General features: G+C 40.6%; 1 protein-coding gene and 1 long non-coding RNA gene across 2 annotated transcripts in view; one reads left to right on the top strand and one right to left on the bottom strand.

Moving 5' to 3' along the window:
- Positions 1 to 25672, bottom strand: part of LOC124291743 (dynein axonemal heavy chain 3-like) — an 86411-nt gene extending 60739 nt beyond the window's left edge. Inside the window, 18 exon segments of the mRNA XM_046728817.1 lie at positions 98 to 288; positions 661 to 751; positions 1178 to 1271; positions 1631 to 1809; positions 6531 to 6636; positions 6927 to 7063; positions 7322 to 7501; positions 9766 to 9961; positions 10634 to 10759; positions 11396 to 11515; positions 11738 to 11813; positions 12420 to 12609; positions 12954 to 13107; positions 17122 to 17200; positions 22767 to 22796; positions 23271 to 23454; positions 24035 to 24133; positions 25490 to 25672. Coding sequence (XP_046584773.1) covers positions 98 to 288; positions 661 to 751; positions 1178 to 1271; positions 1631 to 1809; positions 6531 to 6636; positions 6927 to 7063; positions 7322 to 7501; positions 9766 to 9961; positions 10634 to 10759; positions 11396 to 11515; positions 11738 to 11813; positions 12420 to 12609; positions 12954 to 13107; positions 17122 to 17200; positions 22767 to 22796; positions 23271 to 23454; positions 24035 to 24133; positions 25490 to 25510 — 2253 coding nt within the window. The 5' untranslated portion in view covers positions 25511 to 25672.
- On the top strand, positions 9821 to 11439 carry LOC124291744. Its single transcript, XR_006902274.1, has 3 exons — positions 9821 to 9918; positions 10618 to 10773; positions 11342 to 11439. It is a non-coding gene; the product is annotated as an uncharacterized LOC124291744 (long non-coding RNA).
- Positions 25673 to 25684: the final 12 nt, after the last annotated feature.

Below are 25684 nucleotides of genomic sequence, written 5' to 3'. Positions count from 1 at the left end.
TGTAGAATCACTGACTGCTTGTGTAGTTATTGTTACGGGGAATGCTCCTTGTGAGTGATGCAGCTAGTCTCTATGGTACTGATGCTACATGACCTACCTCCTTCTTCCTGAAGGACTCCACCTCCTTGTAGTAGCCGTTCAGTCGGTCCTCAAAGTCGGACACCCTCTTGCGGAGGTGATCCTCAATGGTGTCACGCTTGTTGACAATGCGGTTCTGGCTCAACTCAAACACTGTACGGATATGGTCTGGCCAGTGGAATACTGTGCTGTTCAGCTTGATATCCTCAACTGGAATACATCATCACACATGAACCAAAAGGACTGGAGAGAATTATGTAGGGATGGAGTTCTTCCAACAATACCAAACTGCTAGAATAGTTTGTTATCAAAAGAAAACCATTATCATCAATATGCTACAATGATGTTTCTTTATGAGCCTAATTACATCCTTATTGGACTGCAGGTGGATTAGAAGGTCACAATGGTGGCCCAGCTTGAGTGTCATTGTACCCTCAAGTATGGATTGTTGCTCCTGCTATCAACCACTGCTCTGCATAGCTCAGGCTTCATTCAATACGCACCAGAGTGATTCTCCTGTAATATTGCCCGACAGTCATCTGACACAGCCAGTGAGTGATTCAGTTTGCCCTGATGACTTACATGGGAAGATAGCGTAGTCCAGGAGGAACATCAGTCTGTTAGCCGACTCATCTATCTCATCCTTCAGCTTGTACACTGTAACTTCAGTAGACTGAAAGAACAATTGTCAGCCGATTGCACTACTGCATAGATCACAGTTAAACCTGCCCTGTAGGCTTTGAGTACTCCTGAATACTAAATGATGAGCAACATCATTGTTTTTAGCAAAAAGACTTAATTAAAGTGCATGATATTACACTGAAGTAATCTAATTGCGAGAGCTGTGCCTATTCTGCCCAAGGATCTGTCAGCAACAAGAACTGACATAATTTGAATAAGATGAAATAAGTCCAAATAGACATCAGTTAATCACCTGAAAAATCAATTCTCAATAAAAAATCAGGTTGTTCTAACTGACCGGCACCACATGATGTATCACCACTGACATACCTTTCTGACACAATTTAGCAATAGGTTTCCAGCATGGATCAGTGTAAGATGAAACACACGACACAAAATAGAGTGACTATTGACTCACAGTTTTGAGGAATTCCTGCGTTTCAACCAGTTCCTGTGTGGTCTCAGGAATCTCGCTCACTCTGTCGGCCATCTCGTCATACCGACGACAGATGCTGTAATAACAATCAAATATTCTTAATATTTCCAGGAAGTCAACATTTGAAATTTACTTCGTCATCGTAATAGTCCAATTCACACATATAAAATAGGATGAGCAGTATACTTTAATTTCTTTGACCTGCTCCAATCATTTGCACACAAAAAATCTAAAGAATTTAATTACAAAACATCCTATATTGTGATTCAATTGACAATAAATGTTGGCTAGTTTAGTAAACTTTTACCAATCATTTGAAAATTAAACTCAAGTCAAAATATGGTTTGCAATCTGCTTAACACAACATAAATGGCGGCCAACACATGTTGATTATCTCCCTTTGCACCAATGTTGTTTTGCTGTGTTTAAACTCACGCTCTGTTCAGCTCTCGGTTCTCATCTACTTCAAATACAATGAGTCTTTCCTTCAGTCTTTGTGCCCTGAGACACAGCTCTGTGTTCAGCTGAACACAGTCAAGACAGAACATGCTCAACGGGACAGTGATTCGGAGCAGAGCAATCTCATCCTTCAGATCCTGGTAACCTGTGATTTTCTGTCAAACAACATCATTGTATGTAATTATTTGTTACCAGTTATAATTATTACTCCTAAAATGTTATGATTGCTATGTGAGGCAACATAAATTCGAACAAACCTGTAGAGGTTGCTGATTCTTTGATGAGAGTCCTCCTTGGGGTACATATAAGCATTAAAATGTCCAGTTTTAATCCCTACGACAGTTGTAAGTATATTTGAAATAAAATATTTACAAAACAAAAACGTTTTTGTCTTGTTCGACCACCCCTACGGAACCCACAACGGACCCGTCCGCTAAGAATAGGTAACTCTAGGCGCTAACCTCGTACCTCACTTTCCATGCTGAAGAAATACAGACAGAATGTGGGGAGGTGGGTGGCCGTACCCCAAGGAGGACTCTCATCAAAGAATCAGCAACCTCTACAGGTTTGTTCGATTCTTTTTCATGAGAGATCCTCCTTGGGGTACATATAAGCATAAGACAGACTCCTAAAGAAAAGAGTCCTGGGAGTGGTATTCTGTCTGATAAACTAAGCCCCTGACAAGTGGAATTTCCCAACTATAAAAAGAAAAGGGAACAGCTCACTTACCTGGCCACGTGACCTCAGCCAATCAGGCGAGGGCGTGGTCCAGGACCATGGTTAATCTATTCTGCTCATATGCAAATGAAGCAGTGAACTACACATGTAGTAAACAATAGTGCCCCACCCCCATCCCGAGTTTCATAACTACCTAGGGAGGGAGAGACATAAAATCCCGTGAAACCACAGCCAAGCATAGATTTCTAAGGAATAATGTGCAATATTGACATACGAGGAGAACAAACCATCACCATAAAACCCCAACACCAAGTAAGGGTAAAAGGGAAGGAAGGTTGACTGCAAACCTGCCACCAGTAAAATACAGATAAAATCGTAATTCTAAAGCTCTGTCAGGCTAGAGAGTTATGACTCTGCCCACTGGAGAGAACTGACTGACCGAACCGAGCACACTCACTGGAGAGTCTGTCAAGTTGATAGATGAACGTACTCGGCCGGCTCCAGATAGCCGCGAAGCAGATCTCCTCAATAGGCAGAGCCACAGCATAAGCCTTAGATGTGGCTACTGCTCTAACCGAATGAGCTTTCAACCCAGTAGGTGGTGTTAACCCTTTCTGTGTATAGCTCGTACAAATGGCAGAGACAAGCCACCTAGATATGGTCTGCTTGTTCGCTGGAAGGCCAGCCTTACCTCCACCGTAACAGCAAAACAATTGGTTATCTCTCCGGATAGCCAATGTCCGCTTGATATAAGCCTTGAGGGTCTTACGCACATCCAAGACGTGAGCACGCTGATGAGAGGTACCCGGTGGGGAAGGCTGAGTGAAAACTGGAAGCTCAATAGGCGCCGTGACATGAAAGGCGCCATCTCTCTTAGGACGGTAAGTATCCGGCAACCTAATGCTAACTCTGTCTTTATGGAAAACAGTTAGCGCGGGGTCGGCCGACATTGCATGAATATCGCCTACTCGCCTGCCGGAGGTTACCGCCACAAGAAAAGCTGCCTTCCATGTCAATAGCTGGAGGGAAAGAGCCGACAGATCGTAAAAGATAGGACCGAACAGCCAATCAAGAACGATTGACAAGTCCCACGGGGGACTGATCCGCTGGACAACCGGACAGATTCTGTCCACGCCTGCTAAAAAACGCTGTACAAGAGTGTGCTGCCCCATGAGTGCACCGTCGACAGAAATGCTGAAATAGCCGTTGAGTAACCTCGAACAGTTGAAGCGGCTAGTCCAAGAACTCAAGCACTGTGACTAGATTTGCAGAAAAGGGATCAAGAATCCCCCTGTTGACACACCAGTGCATATAGCAGGCCCATCTATCCTCATATTGAACGTTTGTCGAATCCCTCCGCGAAGTCAGAATTGTGTTTGCAACTGATGCAGGAATTCCGCTCGCATGGAGGCGATTCCGGACAGTGGCCATGCCTACCACTGAATTCTGGGATTCGGGTGCGGCGCTCCGTTTTGGGATAGAAAGTCCGGTTGAAAGGGTAATAGTACAGGAGGCTGAGCCAGATACCTGAGAATTACCAGAAACCAGCTTTGAGCTGACCAAAGAGGTGCAAGGAGCACTAACAGTCGAGCTGATTGGGTGGCCAACTGCGATAGGACCTTGTATATCAGTGGTATCGGTGGGAACGCTCACAGTACTCTGTCCGTCCAATCAAGTTGGAAGGCGTCGTTGGCTATCGCTCTTGGATCCGGTATCTGAGAGCAAACCACTGGTATCTGGTTCGTCGGCCCAGAGGCAAACATATCCACCTGGAACGACCCATACAACTGGGAAATAATCCCGAATATCCCCTGGTCTAGCATCCACTCGTGTGGAGCTAGTATACAGGAACAGGTGACGACTCCTTACAGACCCCAGCTTTCTTCATCCCCCCGAGCTAGTGGAAGATTTTTTCTTATGCGATCTCTTGGAAGGGGGGATCCTGACCCCAGATATCACCCCCTGCCCACATGAGTTTAGAAAAAAACAAAAAAAGTCGGCAGATGTCGACTTTTGGGTCCTGGGTGAAAACCCTTGGCTGGTAACACACACCGACGAATCGTGCGACACCTCCACTAGACATCGTAGACACGAATCATGACTATCCTTTGTGGGGATAGATGACTTGCACATAGCACAGGTTTTAAACTGCAAAGAAACGGCCAGTCTGACACAGAGAAGGTATAAATTGTAACAACAATAATACGCATGGGCGATTAATAAATATAATTATTAACCATACTAGCATATAGACTGTACTTGAATAAGAACCAGTGCATGCTAGTCCTACTCCATAACATGGAGCCCGTAATCAACATATATGACATGAATACAACTATTTAGAGCAAATCACATAATATAAATAATCCACCTGAAAAGAGATAAAAAATATCTGCAAATTCAGTAAAACAACACACAAACCTAGACAAGAAAGCTACAGGCTAACCTGAAAAAGCAAGCGTGTATGCGCCTCCCGTCCATCCATCTTGACAAGCACATGGCAAGCCGACAGGGACTAAGATGTAAGTTACAACAAATGATGAATGAAAACTTTCCAAAACATTGCAAATAAGAGAGAGTGAGTGACTTTAGTTTTACACCACACTCAGCAATATTCAAGCTATATGACGGCGGTCTGTAAATAATCGAGTCTGGACCAGAAAATCCAGTGATCAACAACATGAGCATCGATCTGCGCAATTGAGAACCAATGACATGTGTCAAACAAGTCAGCGAGCCTGACCACCCGATCCCATTAGTCGCCTCTTATGACAAGCATAGTCGCCTTTTGTGGCAAGCATGGGTTGCTGAAGACTTATTCTACCCCGGATCTTCACGGGTCTGCGAATAAGAGATAACCAGAGCTGTTTCTGAAGAAATCATCTTGCAATCGTAAGGGAGAAATCAACTTGTAAGACAGGCTGCTGGACACATACGTCGATAATGAAGAATGACAGCATGGAAAGTGAGGTACAAGTTAGCGCCTAGAGGTACCTGTACTTGGTGGACGGGTCCATTCTGGGTTCCGTAGGGGTGGTCGAACAAGACAAAACATTGTTTTTGTTTTGTAAATATTGTATTCAAAATATAGTTACAACTGTCGTAGGGATTAAAAATGGACACTTTAATGCTTATATGTACCCCAAGGAGGATCTCTCATGAAAAAGAATGACATTTTGGTTACCATGATGTTTAACTCTGTGGAGTCCTCATGATGATGATAAGAACATTTGTAATGAGCTCAATTCCGCACCACGGAGGGGCACTCTCAAAGTGCTAACATACAATCTTATCATTATTATACCAGATAACCCAAGCTGCCTGTGAGGCCCAAGAAGGTTAATAGTCACATGACTTATTTCACCGGGTACCCATTTTCTGCTGGGTGAACAGAGGCAATTTTGAACAAACTCACTTTGCCTAAGGTGAGACCACATGTGTCACATGTGCTTTGTTGTAAGGCAGGGATGAAGTCCTAGAAACTCTCAGGAGTCAAGCTGCCACACACGTCACCCATCCAAGGACTCTCAGTGCCCAACGTTACTTAACTTCAACTGACTTGTGACCTTAGCTCTATTCACAGGACCACACACCTCAGTAGTGATTGTGCTTGTTGGGTTTAACAAAGTATTCAAGTTATATCACGATGTGTCTGTTTGCAGGTGTCTGGTGATGTAGGTCCTTGCGTTTACCACTTTGGTGAATCCCATGAGCACCCAGGTATGTCTGCTGACAAACCTAAAATCCTACTCGGGATGAAACAGAATTTGACCAAGGAGCACAACACTGTTTAGCGTACTGCAGCACCTGAGATCCATGTCCACAGGATTTCCAGACCCTCAAGTTGTATGTGTGACTTAATGGATGGACAAACTATGTGTCATCGTCCCCCAACAACATAGCACACAATATCAGTCACTATTCAGATTCACAATATAGCTTGAGTGAGTGAGTGAGTTTGGTTTTATGCCGCTTTTAGCAATATTCCAGCAACATCACGGCGGGGGACACCAGAAATGGGCTTCACACAATGTACCCATGTGGGGATTCGAACCCGGGTCCTCGGCGTTACGAGCCAACGCTTTAACCACTAGGCTACCCCACTGCCCCCAATATAGCTTGAAGCATTAAGAAGCATTTTTAAAAATAATTATGGTAATAATTACATTCACATGATATCCAGATGATGAGTACTTACCTTCTTGAAAGCTTGTATGGAATGTTTTTCTCGGAGGAAGGCTGACACGTCCTGATCGGCTTTGTTGTTGAGCAGATCTGAATATTTCTTGTATATGTTTAGGTATCTGCAATGAGAGAGACCATGAAAAAGGACTGGTACATTAAGTGTCAGTAAGGTGAAATTGTTATATTTTCTTTGGTTTACAGATTTTAGGTCCAAACCTTCAGGTCAATAATTTACAGAAATATATTTAATAAATTCCAATTTTAATCTTAAGCATAGATTTCCTGAAAATTTGAAGGAGCAGGGAAAAACATAATGTTAAAAGATAGCATGGGAAAGGACATGCTACTCACTTCTGAACATGTTAAGTATAATTTAAAAAGATAAAGTGGGACAGGAGATCCTACTTACTTCTGAGGTCCCACCGTGTTATCCTTGAAGATCTCCATGGCCTTATCAACAAAGTCGGTGAACAGTGTCTCCTCGATTTTCACTGACCTCAAGAGGAGGCGCTGACCTCTCATATCAGGGAATAGTTCCGTTTCAACCTGCAGCCAGGAATAGTGTTATTTATTGAGTGTTGCCTAAATTATCTCTTATAAAAATCAAACAAAAGTCAGTAATGTCAGAAATAACATGGCAATTAACTCTCCAAAATATGTGAGAACTTGACAAAAGCTGATGTTATCTACAGGATAACATCCCATACTGGTGGAACACCTAATTTACACAACATACATACACTTAAGAGATATCAAACTAAAAGCAAGATTATTTTGTTTATGCTATCTACATTTATTCCATACCCTTGATAGTCCCTCTCCACTGGCAATGATCTCGGAGAAACATTTGAGAATGATGTCTCTGATCTCCCTGAAGGGTGGGTCAAACACGATCTTGGGGTCCTCCACCCTCAACTTGATGATCATGATCTGCGGCATGACGTACTGCAGCTCGTCAAACTCCTCACCGAAGTCGTTACCCACCTAGAACACACAGTATTCATATAACAGACACCAGGTGGTAATGGGTAACTCATCAACACAGTATACACATAACAGACACCAGGTGGTAATGGGTAACTCATCAACACAGTAAACACATAACAGACACCAGGTGGTAATGGGTAACTCATCAACACAGTATACACATAACAGACACCAGGTGGTAATGGGTAACTCATCAACACAGTAAACACATAACAGACACCAGGTGGTAATGGGTAACTCATCAACACAGTGTACACATAACAGACACCAGGTGGTAATGGGTAACTCATCAACACAGTATACACATAACAGACACCAGGTGGTAATGGGTAACTCATCAACACACCATATACACATAACAGACACCAGGTGGTAATGGGTAACTCATCAACACAGTATACACATAACAGACACCAGGTGGTAATGGGTAACTCATCAACACAGTGTACACATAACAGACACCAGGTGGTAATGGGTAACTCATCAACACAGTATACACATAACAGACACCAGGTGGTAATGGGTAACTCATCAACACAGTATACACATAACAGACACCAGGTGGTAATGGGTAACTCATCAACACAGTGTACACATAACAGACACCAGGTGGTAATGGGTAACTCATCAACACAGTATACACATAACAGACACCAGGTGGTAATGGGTAACTCATCAACACAGTATATACATAACAGACACCAGGTGGTAATGGGTAACTCATCAACACAGTATACACATAACAGACACCAGGTGGTAATGGGTAACTCATCAACACAGTAAACACATAACAGACACCAGGTGGTAATGGGTAACTCATCAACACAGTGTACACATAACAGACACCAGGTGGTAATGGGTAACTCATCAACACAGTATACACATAACAGACACCAGGTGGTAATGGGTAACTCATCAACACAGTATACACATAACAGACACCAGGTGGTAATGGGTAACTCATCAACACAGTATACACATAACAGACACCAGGTGGTAATGGGTAACTCATCAACACAGTACACACATAACAGACACCAGGTGGTAATGGGTAACTCATCAACACAGTATACACATAACAGACACCAGGTGGTAATGGGTAACTCATCAACACAGTAAACACATAACAGACACCAGGTGGTAATGGGTAACTCATCAACACAGTACACACATAACAGACACCAGGTGGTAATGGGTAACTCATCAACACAGTGTACACATAACAGACACCAGGTGGTAATGGGTAACTCATCAACACAGTATACACATAACAGACACCAGGTGGTAATGGGTAACTCATCAACACAGTGTACACATAACAGACACCAGGTGGTAATGGGTAACTCATCAACACAGTATACACATAACAGACACCAGGTGGTAATGGGTAACTCATCAACACAGTGTACACATAACAGACACCAGGTGGTAATGGGTAACTCATCAACACAGTATACACATAACAGACACCAGGTGGTAATGGGTAACTCATCAACACAGTAAACACATAACAGACACCAGGTGGTAATGGGTAACTCATCAACACAGTAAACACATAACAGACACCAGGTGGTAATGGGTAACTCATCAACACAGTAAACACATAACAGACACCAGGTGGTAATGGGTAACTCATCAACACAGTATACACATAACAGACACCAGGTGGTAATGGGTAACTCATCAACACAGTATACACATAACAGACACCAGGTGGTAATGGGTAACTCATCAACACAGTATACACATAACAGACACCAGGTGGTAATGGGTAACTCATCAACACAGTATACACATAACAGACACCAGGTGGTAATGGGTAACTCATCAACACAGTAAACACATAACAGACACCAGGTGGTAATGGGTAACTCATCAACACAGCATACACATAACAGACACCAGGTGGTAATGGGCGACTCATCATTACACAGCATGCACATAACAGAAACCAGGTGGTAATGGTTAACTCATCAACACAGTACACACATAACAGACACAAGATGTCAATCACTGGATTGTGTGGTCAGGCTCGGTTATTTACAGACGGACGCCTTATAGCTGGAATATTGCTGAGGGCATGTGTTAAACAAAACTCACTCACTCACAGCAATCACGTAACAGACACTAGGTGTGCAGGAGCAGGTAAGATACACATGGCAGATCGTGCAACATCCGAATGACTACTTTCATAAAAATGTTGCATAACTACATAAATAAAGGTCAGCAGGGTTATATTTGTAGGTACCAACAACCCATACCTTGTGTATCTGGAAGAACTCCAGGAAGTCCCCGAGTGAGTTGATGACCATGCTGCGGAGGTGGATGGACATGACGGCGGCGACGCAGCGGAAGAATTCCTGAATCATCTCTGTGGAGTCTGTATCATTGGGAGGAACTAGGTCCTGCCACAGGTCGGTCTTCTCAATGAACACCTTCGCACATGTAGGAATCCAGCTGAAACAGCCGACAAGTATGAGAGACGTAACAGCCATTCACATGATTCAGCCATTCTGAGGATTAACATAGCACAACTTATTTGTGTCTTTATAACCCCAAACCTACATACTACCCTATAAATTCCATGGGGAAAAGCTATTCATAAAGCTTTGTTATATATGTTTCATGTTTGTCCTATGTATGACCTGAAATATATATGTAATTCACTAAGTATGACATACTCAATAATATTCGATTCTGCTATATCACTAACAGGAATGTGGTTGATAGTGCTGTCCAATATTCAAATGCATGCACAAATAACACATTAGAGTATAATGACTCTTTGCGTTATCTAACATATATTGCTGAAAGATCACATCCTCTGTACAAGACCCGTGAAGATCCGGGGTAGAATAGGTCTTCAGCAACCCATGCTTGCCACAAAAGGCGACTATGCTTGTCGTAAGAGGCAACTAACGGGATCGGGTGGTCAGGCTCGCTGACTTGGTTAACCACGTCATCGGTTCCCAATTGCGCAGATCGATGCTCATGCTGTTGATCACTGGATTGTCTGGTCCAGACTCGATTATTTACAGACCGCCACCATATAGCTGGAATATTGCTGAGTGTGGCGTAAAACTAAACTCACTCACTCACTCCTCTGTACAAAGGTCCTGAACTCCTCACCTCTTCCTGAGAACTTCATGAGCCTCCCAACACTGTTTCTTGACGAGGGATTCAAACTCAGCAGGCAGCAGGGGCAGGTCTGACGCCAACAGTTCCTTCAGGTTGATGAACCGCAGATGGCTGAACCTTAGAATATATAAGTACACACATCAGCACTTACATCAACTAGTAATGCTATGGGTCAAACACACTTTTAAATAACATTAACGAATGTAGACTGGTATATATACACTGAGTGAGTTGGTGAAAGTTATTTAAATCTGCAAATAGCAAGATCACATCTACAGCATGGATGTCTATCAGAATAAGTACCTGAATCAGGATCAGTGTCAGTTTGTGATTCCCAATTGCCATTTCACTCACCAAAAAGCACTGATGGCTCATCATCTCCTCTCCCATTATAGAATGGGCTTGTTTGAACATCATATTATAAATTACTCATTATCATAACCAATTCATCAGTATCATAATATGAGTTAAAGTTTGAAAGTGATATCATGTACTAAAAAACAGTATAAGAAAGAGTTATTATCATCTATATATGCTGGAAGAGATGTTGACCTACTTCTTGTATAGGTTGTCACATCTGTACTCGCTACTTCACATGGCTGAACAAATGTCACAAATTACAAATGTAAACATGCACTTATGTCTAACTGTACATGTGTTTACATGAGAGTACACCCTGTATATTTAGCTTTGTTCCAGAGATGATTATATGACATGAAAACCACCGCTTGTACAGGATGATGTTGTACTTACTGGTCAAACCAGATGTTCTGTAGATCATGCATAATGGAGTTTGTAATGAATAGGTGGTTGAAGTTGAAGTTACGAGACAGCTGGTACGACTGGTGCCAGGGAACGGGAGCTCGTATCAACCTACAAAAAGATTACAGATTAAATTTCCATCTCAAGGATCAAACTATCTGTACAGCTTGACCAGTCATAAAGACAACAAATACATCTAGTAAAGAGCAAATACCTGAAACAACTTCAAAGTGATATATTTCCAATTATTTGCAAAGCAGAAGTGTGAATTATCGCGCACAAGTAAAGGCAATACAACATATTCCGTGAAAGGGTCAACTGACATCATTTTACCTCAGAGGGAACGGTTTTGGTGTATAAGCAATGTGTAGTCTGTCTCTCTCATCCTGGTCCTTCAGAACGTAGTCAACTGCAACACAACATTGTCATGATGATAACCCAAAATCCTGGACAGTAATTACATGCAGAAGATCCCAAACGGTAAATACAGCTTAAGATATAGATCTCAATCACATCCAATTTGACCGGATAACTGAGCAAGTATGATTGTGTACTACTGTTTGATGACTGACTAACAGGAGAGTTGGTAGTGCTTGTGAAGTGTTTTTTGATGACTTGTATATTTATAAGAATTTACTTCAATTATTTTTACAGGTATCAAGTTATTGACATTAAACATTAATTCTACTCTGATGTAGAGATTTTCAGTTAGTTTAATCAACCGGCATATGTCACAAACAAATCAATCATTACAATCAAGGTTTGCATGATTTTCTTAAAAATCGGAAAATATCAACAGAAAATTAGAAAATATCAACAGTTTCCGATCTTGTCTCAAAACCATCCTCTTCAAACGAGCATTTGATTAAGAGCACATGAGCAGGACTCAGGATATGTAGTGCTATACAAATGTCTAATTTGATTTTTTGGGGGGATTAAAATGAAGAAACACATTTATAAAAACAATACATGTCATGAACAACATATTGAACTGTAACGTAGGTCCTGCACCCACCTATTGACTTCCTGATGCTCATCTCGTAGCCTTCATCTATCTCCTGCAGCAGCTGCTGGTTGAGGGCCTCGTGTTCCCAGCTGGAGATGAGACTAGAGGGGACGAGGAGCTGGATGTTCTTAATCTGGGTTGGAGACTGGGGAGCCAGCATCTCTTTCCGGATACCCTTGTTAATGTAGTAGTAGTAACGCTGGAAGCAAAAGCAGGGTTGTGTTTGTTAATGCCCAACTTTACAACTATAACATGAAAGTCTGAAAATAGTCCAGTCGGAACCTGACAATACAGTGCCTGACATCATGAGCACCAATTTACGCAACTCCGATATGATGTCATGCATTAACTAAGTCATCAATCCTGTCACTCACTTCTTACGACAAACTTGGGTTCCTGAAGACCAGTGATAACAGGGATTCCAGTTCAGGTACAAATATTTTAAGCGAGTAAAATCAATTCTTGTAGTTGATGTCATTCTTAAACATCATATTGCAAATCTGTTTTGTCCACTGCAAAATAATATTGAACGGATGGTCGTACCTCGAGGTCTCTGTCATTGGGTTCTCCAGACTGCTTACTTTCCTCTTCCTCTATGGCCTGCATGATGTCCATCTGCTCAGTTGGGGTCAGAGGTCGACTTGGTGGTAGTTCTGGCACAACTTCCTGACGTGGTGATAACTGACCATTGATCAGACTAAAAGAAGAGAAACAAGTTTATTGATGGACTGAATAGGCAATACATAATTGAAAATTTTAACTCTAAAATGTAATTTTCTGAATAAAATTGATATTTTATACTTATCCTATCTCACGGCCAAGTGGAAACGAAAAGTGAACAAAAATGTACGCACGTACGTACCCATGCTGTTCCCCTTATTGGACAGCAACTGTGCCTCCTGAGAAGCATGCAGTACACTCCACTACCAGCTTACGGTACCATCCCTTACTGATCATTCTCTTTCTTGGAGCAAAGTTGTAATTGGAGTAGTGGGGAGGCCTCAAATGTTTAAACTTATCCTATCTCATGTTTTGTACTTATCCCACAGTTGGACGGCGAGCGCAGATTACCCTGTGTCTAGACAGTGCAGACAACTAGTGCCAAACAACCGTAGATAGCGATGCACAAGGGAGGCCTGTTACAAATCTCAAGATTACATAACTCCTATGCTTGTGACAGGTTAATCCACGGAAACCCTTGGCTTTCTATGCACAAAACTCCAAGGGAGATGGGCGCTCCAGTGTAATGTGGTAATGCAACCTTTTTATGCGAAGGTGGAAAGTAGCTCGGCAAGAAATCCCGCTTTGCTACGCTTTACAGAAAACCCCAGTAAATTAAGATCTCTCGACCTTAATCTGGCCCACCCCCTGCTTCGAGACCGCCCCCCACAGACACCATCTAATAGAGGTGAAAGGGAAAGCGACTCAGGAGGCTCACTATTTTAACATTCAGTTCCGAAACAACATCGAATGAGCCTTGCTCCTTTGCCTAAGCTTAGTCAATGATGTATCCAGCGACTTAGGAGTGGAACGCATCGAAATCCCCTGGAATTTGGTAGTTCACACTTCACTGACGTAGTACAAGCCTCAAAGTAAATGAGGAGGCCACATCCGGCGGCCGTACTTAATGCCCTAGTGTGGAACTAGGTGAGGTAAATCTAAGCCCATAAACGGAAAACAAAGAATGAAATAGAATTCAGACTTTATTCTGTATGTACAAGGAAGCAATGAACCGCGTGGAACAAGTCCCTTTATCTGCGATGGTGGGCCAAAGACAGCTGCTGTGCGAGCACCAAAGGACCGAACTGATGGAAGACAACAGAGAGGTCCCAAGCCGGAGTCCGGAATTTTTTCAACTTGTCAGTCAACTGATATGAGCACAAAAGATACTGGAGTTCAGGAATGGTGGAGACCGTGACAACGGTTGTAGTAGCTAGCACCATGTTAATAGCAGCCAAATACATAGCCAGCATAGTTCACTTCAATTTCTTAGCAGCAGGCAAATGCTGAAGGAACTCTGCGACAACCTGTGCAGAAGCAGAAGTAGGGGGGATGGAAGCTTTCTTCGGAACAAGAAAGATCGGGCAGTAAAAGCCAGGAGTATCTGACAATGGTCGGAGATGTTCTACAGCATGTTTCTCGAGCAACATATCTATCGGTAACTGATTCGCTGGATAGGTTCATTGCACTGGATCGTAGGTCAGGGGTGGCAATCTGATGAGTGGCATCTGGAAGCCCAGAGACAGAGTCATACAGGTCTGAGATTGGGACGACTGGGGGCGGAAGATCCCAGTCGTGCGACAATGTCTGCAAGTCACTGTTTCCCTAAACCAGCTCCGGCTCCGGAGTCGGACTTGAGAGGACGTTTACAGGAAGCATCTGACACAACAACAGGCTGAGACGTAGATCGAGAGAGTGGCTGCTGCATCTAGGTCCAAGCTGCAGAAATGGCCCGAACCATTGTATCAAAATCACAAATCGGTCTAGGCGAAATATCCTGTGATGGGTCCCAAGACTTGGGAAGAATAGGCGGGCCTAACTATGGGCTCATGAGGGTTCACAACATCTGATGAAGCCTGAGGAAGTGCTGAATCAGACGGGAATGTGGTAACTGAAGATCGGATGTCAGTCGACACAGATGGACCCGAACGACTGACTGTAGCACTAGGACGGTTCGATGAGGTCGGAAGATTCGCCGAGAATGGACCATCCACCGAAAGGGGTCAATTCGACGAATGCTCTTGATATGCCAAATGAGAACAATAGCAAGAATATGGGTGGTGTGGCGCACAAGAAGTAGCACGAGATGAAGAGGGGATGTTCATCGAACTGGCACAATCTGTCGGATGAGAATGATCCACCGAAAGGGGTCGATTCTACGAATGAGAACGATCCTGGGAGTGAGGTCAGTGAGGCGCACCTGAGGTAGCATGAGACGAAGAGCGGTGAATCGTCGAATGCTGTCACTCTGTAGAATGAGAATGATATCGGGAATGTGGTCGGTGCGACACCCAAGAAGAAGCATGAGACGAAGAGGGGTGGTCAAACCATGTGCGAGACACAGATCTATGGGGCGAAGGTAGAGAAATCCAAAGTCAGCTCAATTTGATTCGGCAAATGCTCCAGAGAGGGAGGACCTGTCGAATGCCTCCCAATAGCCACTGATGGAACAATCTCTGATGGTTGATCCAGTGAATCCAACGGTTATGAGGGATGACAAGACATGGTCAAGCTTGCCCTTAGATGGAGAAGCCTCCTTTGGGTTTGATGAATGCTCCACTACGACCACCGGTGAAGCGAAGGTCCACTTAGGTGAAGGTGCGTCGGCTGGCCGAAAGAGACAGCTGAAAGGTAGGAGTCAGATGAAACCTTGAGAAACTCTTGTTGATCTGAGATGGGCATGACCAATTGGTAAGCAACCTTCTTGACTTTTTAGCGGGTGAAGGGCCAAACTCTTCGGACGAATCCCTGTCCGAGCGGCACAGATAACCAACCCTTCTATAAGCCACAAATGAGTCATCATTCAAGGACTTACATTGAGCACAACGATTGTCCCTGGAACATAAACCTCCACAGTCCACACAGGACTGATTGCAAAAGTTCCTTTTTTAGTAGAGGAATCAGATCTCCCCATAATGACAAAGGGAGATGAAAATTTCTTAATTAGCTCACAGTACGTATGCACAGCCATGCGACAAGAATGAGGATGATCAGTAAGGGATGGTATCGCGAGCAGGTAGTGGAGTGTACTGCATGCTTCTCAGGAGGCACAGTCGCTGTCCAATAAGGGGAGCAGCATGGGTACATGGGTGTATGGACAACAGAGGCCTACATTTTTGTTTACAGTTCGTTTCCACTCAGCTGGACAAATTAAAGAGAGAGTACAAGATGTGAGATAGGATAAGTTTAAAAATTAAAGTTATGTAAAGGTCCATGTAGAATGGATGTAACAGATCGTTGATCTTTCAAAGGCAGACTTGTTCCACCTTTCTCTGAACATAATGTTGAAAATGTTTTATGCATATTTTGAAAAGGTGGCTATCAATCTGAAACCTGCCCGAGAATCAGTGGACAATGTTGTTGCAAAGTGTATTTACAGGAAAGGCTGAAGAAGTTTATTCTGCATAACCTATAGATAGGAGTTATGATTGTCAGGCTGTCAAAGCTGTAGTAGTTCAGGTTAATAACTGAGATCCTGATGCTTATTGGCAAATGTTTAGGTCTGCTAAAAAAAATGGATGGTTCTAACTTTGTGAACTATGCTAGGGTGAAGGAAACTTTGTTTGACAGGTCGTTCACTTCAAAAGTTGTCAATGGCGAATTTTATCGCTTGATGGTTTGAGTTTTAATGGAACATTTGGACACATCTGGATGAGCAAAAAGTTCATCAGTTACATCAGGTTGCTACTTTGGCCGACGATTATTAGCAAAGTCATAGGGTTAGATATAGGTAGTCAGTGTTTCGAGGAATTCACATAGTTATAAACCAGGAAAGGACATCTCAAACTCTCTAGTTCTCCTTCAGACATTTAAAAGTAGGACTCTGAGTCAGTTGACAAAAGTCAAGCTCTATTCTAATTAGTTCGAAATACAGAATCTTGCTCATTTCTTTTGATAATTATTCAAATCAGGAGGCACTAAATTCAATTTGAACTTGTTTAGACAAATATCCTTTTCCATAAACGTTTATGTATTTGTTACATTTTCTCACCCATTTTTCACAACATCCATTGTTTTACTCCTTGTGACTCCTGGCCCTCGCTGCCTTGGGCTTTTCTTCACCATCTCCACTACAACACAAACAAGTCAGTATGTCCACAGTGATTATACAACCCAACAATAACTCCAGATATGAGTATTTTTAAGGCTGGATACAGGAAAAACATGCTACACCCATTCCAACCCAAATCCTCCTGATACTAGAGTTCCAGACAGTTAAACAAGGAAATACTGACAAGGTGATGTCAGTAGTTGAGTGAGTGAGTTAGTGAGTGAGTTTAGTGTTACATCGCACTCAGCAATATTCCAGCTATATGGCGACAGTCTGTAAATAATCGAGTCTGGACCAGACAATCCAGTAATCAACAGCATCAATGAGCATCAATCTGCGCAATTGGGAACCGATGACATGTGTCAACCAAGTCAGCGAGTCTGACCACCCGATCCCGTTCGTCGCCTCCTACGACTTTGGTAGCCTTTGGTGTCGCATAGTCGCCTTTGGTGGCAAGCATGGGTTGCTGAAGACCTATTCTACGCCAGATCTTCACGGGTCATCATCATGTCAATAGTTGAATATCAAATCATAATGTTAAAGCGTACACATTTAACCTTGTACAAAACATACATTTTGATAATCAACCATACTTGCTTGTCAAATAACTCCCAGTCGTAACTTGTAGAATATCTCAGGAAAGAAGTTCAACAATATCTTTCTTGCATGTCAGTACAATTCCGTTGTAGGTCTGGAGTAATTAACTCACCAAGGATCGTCAGACTTAATGAAACATTTACACACAAAACAATCATTCAAAAACTACCAAGACCATTTCTGGCAGAGATCTTGTTGATGTTAAGAGCAGACTCAACAAGACACAGAAAACAACAAAGTGCAGAGCAGACAAATACAACAGAGTGACAACAATGCTGGTAGATTCACAAATATGCACAGAGGTTAATACAGTGACAGACATCACTCTACATAATCATGGTGCCGACCTGTCTTGCAGGGTGAGTGAGTAAGTTTGCTTTAGTTTTGCTTTGACAAGTTTTTCTGTTATATCTTGGCATGTTTGTTGCATGTGGAAAGGAAAGTCAGAGTGAGTGAGTGAGTTTTGTTCTACGCCGCACACAGAAATATTCCAGTTAAATGGCGGCGGTCTGTAAATAATCGAGTCTGGACCAGACAATTCAGTGATCAACAGCATGAGCGTCGATCTGCGCAATTGGGAACCGATGACATGTGTCAACCAAGTCAGCGAGAATGACCACCCTATCCCGTTAGTCGCCTCTTACGACAAGCATGGGTTACTGAAGATTATATTCTAACCTGGACCTTCACGGGTGAGGAAAGTCAGAAGTAATGAAGGTGTGGTGTTGAAGAACCAAAAAACATAATTAAGTCAATATGGGATTCAATCCCACTGTATTTCTTATATTTCTCAAACAATTCTGGCACCTTAAACAAAAGGGCCACTCGTGCCCAAGACTTGCTGATATCACGCATGCATATGGACGAAATATGGCACAAAAGTTAATGACAGTCAAATCCATATATTAACATCATTATTCTACAAGTATATGCATATTTATTGTGGCAGGTGTATTTTAGTGTAAATATATTATTTTAATCATATTATTATACTCTCCTTTTAGCTGTATTATTTCTAGGCAGTTTAAGGTTTAAGCTTTAGAGCTTGGCCTCTCTCACTAATTGCCCAAGCCATGACGCTTCTCGGCTGATTGGTCTCACTAACTCCATGCACAATTTCACTCATTCTGCACTGACTCTTGGACAGCTTAGACAGACACAGTGTAACATTAAGGTTAGTATTCATTTAATTAAAGTAATATTGCATTTCATCCTTGCAGTATATATATAATAAACGCATATCTATTTACTATCATTTAAATAGGTATTATATTCTATAGCATGTAAGTGTGCTATATGTATTTATGCTAGCTTTCCAATCCTAAGCTATAAACATAAATAAGTATCACTAATATATTCTTATCTTTACTATCCCTTTCACTTAATGTGTGAGATGATAGAATGTGTTTTAATATAAGTTGCTATGTTTTAACTATGATAACTATAAGTGTAATTATCAATGTGTGGAAATAATTTTATGTTCATGAATGTAGCAGCCCTAAATCTACTCCACATTACAGTGTATATTATTTATCATCTAATATTATTAACAGCAGATAAGTCCCCGTCCATAAGACTGGTGCTGTGCCCGATTGTTGTACACCCTTGTACCACCCACAGGGTATGTGTGTATGTCTTTATATCCATGTATTTGTATATAGTACCATCACGTAATGAGTGGTGACGAATCATGTGTACTTTATCATTACGACTAATGCGTAATGGTGTATTCTTATCTATCTTGTGTGTATTACATTGTATGCATGTATTATCATTACCTTATTCGTAATGATGTAATATCATAATTCCAATATTTCATATGTGTAGTAAGTAATGGTATTCAGTGGAATTATATGTATCTTGTATGAATTGTGTGAGATGTATATTATATTATTATATTTATTGTTACAGGGTGTCGTTTATCGTTCAGCAATCTTTCATCCTACCAAATAAACGACCTCACAAACCAGCAGAGCGTTGCTAATCTTTGCTTCACGTTGACCCTGCTATATTTGGAGCCCCCAGTGAGGATTGTTTCGGGCATGGATGAACCGGGCAGCACCTAGGGAGACTCTTGGACAACTGGACTATTACGGTCTATGTTTACGTCATCATTGGATGATAACCAGTGATATGACACTGTGACCTTGACCTTCTTGGAGAGCCTGTGACTCTTTTGTGACACTTAATGTGTATAGTGACTTGTGTTTTCAGGTACATGTATTTGGATTGAGGATTATCATGGACACTTCACGTGAGTTACAGCCTTTGTGTATTATATACCTGGCGTAATTTTCATGTAATATATATTTATTGTTTGTGTTAATTCATTGTGTAATTTAATTTTTCATCTTTTTACTTAATATTCTCATGTAATTTTCAGTTATGTAACTCAAGTTACGTAATTACTGCCGGCTTATACATTTAGTGTATTTTTGTGTTTATATTTGTAGTTAAATTATTTGTTTCAATTTAGATTAGTTCAGTTTAGTTAGGTTTAGTTAAGGTTTAGATTTTGATTAGCATAGTGCAATGTAATACCATGTAGCATTTCAGCTGTTTTTTTCATAGGTATAGTTTTGGGTTTATCTTAGTTTAGTTGTGTTTAGTGCAGTTAGTTGGGGGTTTTTTTGCCCTTTGTTTTACGTAATGTAATATTCATCAGTGTTCGTTACTGCATTTACATTTCAAATTCATTTCATTAGTGGTAGGTGTACATTCCCCTTTAGTTCACAATGTAACTTACAGTTTGTGTGTCAGTGTGTGTGTTTGGTTAATATCATACTCTATATCCTTCCTCTCTTGCTAACAAAATAAAATGATAGCGTAATTTACTATCGGGTAGGTATAAATGAAGCTTTTTTATAAACTTGTGTTAATTTACTGACTGTTTGACAACAGACTGTACTTAGACTTTGCATCCTGCACCATTTCTTAGTCTCATTTCCCATCCCTTTACCCTTAGTTCCTTGTATTGCCCGTCTACATTATCTACCATTAAGATAAATTTGTCGAATTTTGATTGGTCAATAGCCAAAGGATACCAAACCATGTAGGCGGATTTGCCAGGGTGTATGAACCGTACACCCCGTCAAATCTGTCACGTGACACACTACACGGGTTGTCCGAATGACCTTAACCTTAGATGGAATGTGGCTGCCAAACGGCTGATCGCTTCGAAAGTTTAGAGTTGGCGTTTACAATTATGAGTATAAACAGAGTAATAAAATTATTGCCATAATTTCTTATTTATGCCAATAAATATATCCAAAAAATAAAATGTTTCTGTATTTTACTTGTTGTTTAACAAAACCTCAAATTCAACAGTTTTATCATAAACTAAGCCATCCCGAGTTATCTTCCTTTTTGACTGTTCAGGAAAAATCATGGCGAAACGTTTTGCGTCTCATCTGCCGATGATTGAATGTTGTTGTTTAAAGATAAGCTAAATAAAAAGATCTTAAGGGTAATAAATTCGTCACATGGTGTTTTGAAAGGGTGTACGGGACTGTAAGACCCTTTGTAAATTCCTGATTTCATCATCTGCTGCTGCTGCTCTCAGGAAATACAATTTAGAAGGGTCTTACAGTCCCGGGACTGTAAGACTCTTGTAACTAAATTCTGCTGCTGTTCAACATCATCAGGAAATACAATTTACAAGGGTCTTACAGTCCCGTACACCCTTTCAAAACTCTGTGTAACTAATAGTAATATTGGTTACCATGTTCAACATCATCCTAAGTACAATTAACAACAATATAAGTACCGTACCGGTAACCTTATTATGTGAAGGCCTCTCTAAAGTTCTTGTCAACAGAAAAATACAGGTTTGAACAACCTGGGGACAGTTTCCTGTATCTTGATTGTAAGGTCATGATGCCTTAGAGATACCAAATAGCCATACATGAGACATGCCACGTTATATTGATGCCATATAATATATCACAAGCTCACTACATAGTGAGTTGTATCGTAAGATGGGAAGCTAAGTTCATTTCATTGAGCAAATACATTAAGAAGTGTAACAACTTCTCCTTACTTGAAGCTATGGTTTGGGAATATGTTCGCCTTTCAAACAATATTCATAATCACTTTCCTACCCAGAGTTCTTTGAAGTGAATTTTATACTGCCACAGGCCAAGGTGATATGACAATTCATCACATTTCACAATCTCAATTCAACAAACTACAAATATTGTTTATCATCTTTGAAAAGTCACATCTATATAAATATGTCATAATCGTTAAACTTCATTGAGTAAGTATCCTAACATGTGACAAACGTGTATTTTTATCCTTGGTTTGCAGTGGTTGTATGGCTCCACATGCTGCCAAGAGGCTCCAAAGAGTGTTGGCGATATTTTCATTTTATCTGTAAACATATTATGTCAAGTTCCACTCTGTTGCAGTTGTGAAATATACATGTATATTGAGGACAGCATTCAAAATTAACATAGGTCCTTAGGTCCAAAGCCAACTGAAAACCACTCAGACCCACAGCTTTGTTTTCTGCAGGTCCTTATGACTGACAGCTTATATTAAACTCTTTAACTCAGCTTGTTAGTCGTCACATTGTTTGTTGGCTGGGAATTACTATTATTGTAGCTAAAATATAGGGCCTACACATTCTGATCAGGACCCACAACTTTTTATGGTTCTCTGTCCTTAGGGCCTGCAGCTTATCAGGGTTAAAGGCAAACACTGAGTGAGGACAAGATCTGATTTTCACGGGATTGATTTGAAATCCATGACTTTTCTACAAGCCATCATAGCAATTCCTAACTATATATTACACGTTATACGTAATACATTGATAGTATAATGATACACATAGGAAACTTGCTACATAACAGTATTACCACACAAAGGCTGCTGTGAACAGAGCTACTGAAATATCCATGACTTCTACAGCAAACACATAGTTAAACATCTACAACAGCAACATCACACCAAATTGTTGAGTTAGTAACACCATTCGGTCTACCTACCACTAGTGTGAATTGGGGGCAAAGTTCTGCCTGAAAACAACACAACATGTTATGCTGAAGACAACTAAAGTCAAGGAATAACATCAAGCTTCACCTGAAAACTAATATTCAGCTACACTGATTGTATGTTATTACTAGTCATGCTGACTGATGGTTTCATGTTAGTTAAACTGAGACGCACCTTGAAGCAAGAACTCTTCAACTAAAACATAGATTCATTTTTAAATATAGCTGCTGATCTCATGTTGTTCAAAGGAATCTCACCATTGAAAATTATTAATATTTTCATCATAACTAAGAATGATAAACGTCAAGAAACTGTATGCATAACTAATAACAGAAGACAGTCGGAACAAAATAAACATTGGTCAGTATAAAATAAATAATAAAAAAATATTTTCATCTCATCATGCAAAAATATAGGCAAATCTGTTATCACTGTATTCATGACTGTTAAATGTTGCCTTCAAAGAACAAGACAGTGGAGTCTTTAGTCAAGTCTACCTGTTGTCTTGGATCGCACAAGTTTTGGAAGGTCTTTCAGCTTCAGATCGGATGCTGTGGGTGTGTAATTGTTGGCAATCGACTCGCTGGGGCTGCGGTGATATTTCTGCTCTTTGAATGGTGCTGCAAGAGTCCATGATGTACCTTTCATCAAAGGGGGATGCTCACTGTTTCTCAGCACAATCTGGAAAAGAAAAATACTTTACCATGTACCCAAACCAAAGCTTTTAACATCATGATACAGTGGAGTCTCCTTTTCATAGAGAAGTAGAACAATAGCAACACTGATTACAGTTAAACTGATACTCTTGGTTCTTAGGCAGCATTACATCAGCATATCCACACCCCTAAAATGTTCTCCACTGTCCTGGGTAGCAAACCTTCTTACACTAAATACAAAAGTGTCAACCCTAAGAACTAAATTCTAACCAAAACATCTGAGCTATTTACAAAGATAAAAAAATCATACCTGTCACTGATGGGAAGAATTATGTTGATTGCTTTGGGACTATTGTTACATATCTCCTTAATATTAATTTGCTGATATCTTTTGATAATCTATCTATATTTAGTTTGTGATCTCTATGATCTATATCAACAGCTAGCCCTGAAAAATCTGATTATGACCATGCATTTACTCTATTTGTATATCAGTATTTGTATACCACAGATCGTATGCAAGCAATTACTCAAACTTTCATAAGTGACAAGCTAGAGTATTTTGAATAATTATATTTCACATCCATATCTGTCCTGAATGTTACCTGGTAGAGGTCAGATGGATGATTATCAGTGGATGGAAGTGGGGGGAGTCCAGGCAGCCCTCTGGTCTTGCTGCAACTCTGGATAGGTGTTTCACACACCTGAAAAGTAATAGCCTTTGTCAGCTGAATCCAGGAATATTGAGATATTATGTTGTACATTCATTTAAACTTTGTTATATAACATCTATTGATGTATTTAGAACTGTTTCATGCATCGTTGCGATATTGCTGGTGAAATAAATCTGTAGATGTCCATGGTTTTAACTGTGGTCATATCACACCACTGTATCATATATAATTCCATCCTACACATTTCCACTTTATCTCCCTGGCGATAAAGTGGAAGCGGGTAGGAAGAAAATTTGTGCCGTGTCATTATTTTATGGAATCTTTTATATATGTTCTACTTCACACTACTCTCCCTGAATATCCAACCTAATTTTGAGATTGTTCTTATCAGAACCATAACATATATTTTCAGTGCCTTAGTATGTAAAGAATTAAAACTGCATGCACAAACAGTGTCACTTCCAGTCAAACACTGTAACAACCAATATATCACAATACATATTGCAATATGTACAGCTGTATTGCAAATTTCAATACAATCTATTTGCCTATACACAGTCCTAATATATGTGTCCTTGATAGAAACAATATTGGCCTTTTGATATGTATAGCTGCACAACCAGTCAAATAAATGTAAATTGATTTTATGTAAGATAACCAAATATATTTCTGTCAAAATTGCAAAGTTCAATTCACTGTGATTAAATAGCACAACATATCCTTGTTTGGATGCAAAAGAACTACAATTGCTTTCTTTATTATCACATGAACAGCTGTAAGATATGTCATTAACTTACTAAAGACAACTTAATCTAAAAATAATCCATCATCCAATCCATCTATCGAATGATATATGCTTCACTAAAACTATTTTTTAGGGATATCATTCACTGTATTAGCTAAAGCAGGAAACATAAAGCCATAATCATGCTTGTGCAGGCCAAAAGAAATACCTTGAAAACAGAGTGGAAAAACTATGTAACTTTGACAGTATAAATGCTTAAACAGCAAGTTGAATGAAAACCAAATATGAATATTGATACTGCAAAAAGGGGACTCTGATTTTGAAGTTTAGTTTTTAGGATATATGCATATATGACTTCGGATAAAGATGTGTGTTTTCCGGCATTTTGAACGATTGTCCAACATAGTGAAAGTGATTCTGCATGAATGGAAAGTGAAGATAACTGAATAATAGATGCGGCATATATAATGGTTTGACAACTTACGATTGAAAGAATTCAAAATATTTTGGAAGTTCAATAAATCGAAAAATGTCGAATGAAAAGAGTTTGAAACGATAAAATATCTTTATCCGCAGTATGAATAGGTTCACATAATAAATTGCGTGTCGAAGTACCAAATAATCAAATTATAATTACAAACCTTGGCCCGCTGAAGAGCCATATCTGAAAACAGGAAATCTGTAGGCTACTCTCGGAGATGTATTTATGTTGTTTTTGCTACAGAGGCTATTGTCACTTTCTGGGGACCTGTATCAAGGGCATCAGTCCCCGTAATCATGAACACTACAATTCGCGAAACCTGTCACCAACAGAGATCCTCCATTTTGTATAATCA

This window comes from Haliotis rubra, unplaced genomic scaffold, assembly GCF_003918875.1.
Source record: "Haliotis rubra isolate DU_JTF1 unplaced genomic scaffold, ASM391887v1 Scf5, whole genome shotgun sequence".
NCBI lineage: Eukaryota > Metazoa > Mollusca > Gastropoda > Lepetellida > Haliotidae > Haliotis > Haliotis rubra.
Note: the sequence above shows the minus strand (reverse complement) of the source record. Positions and strands in the feature narration are given on the sequence as shown.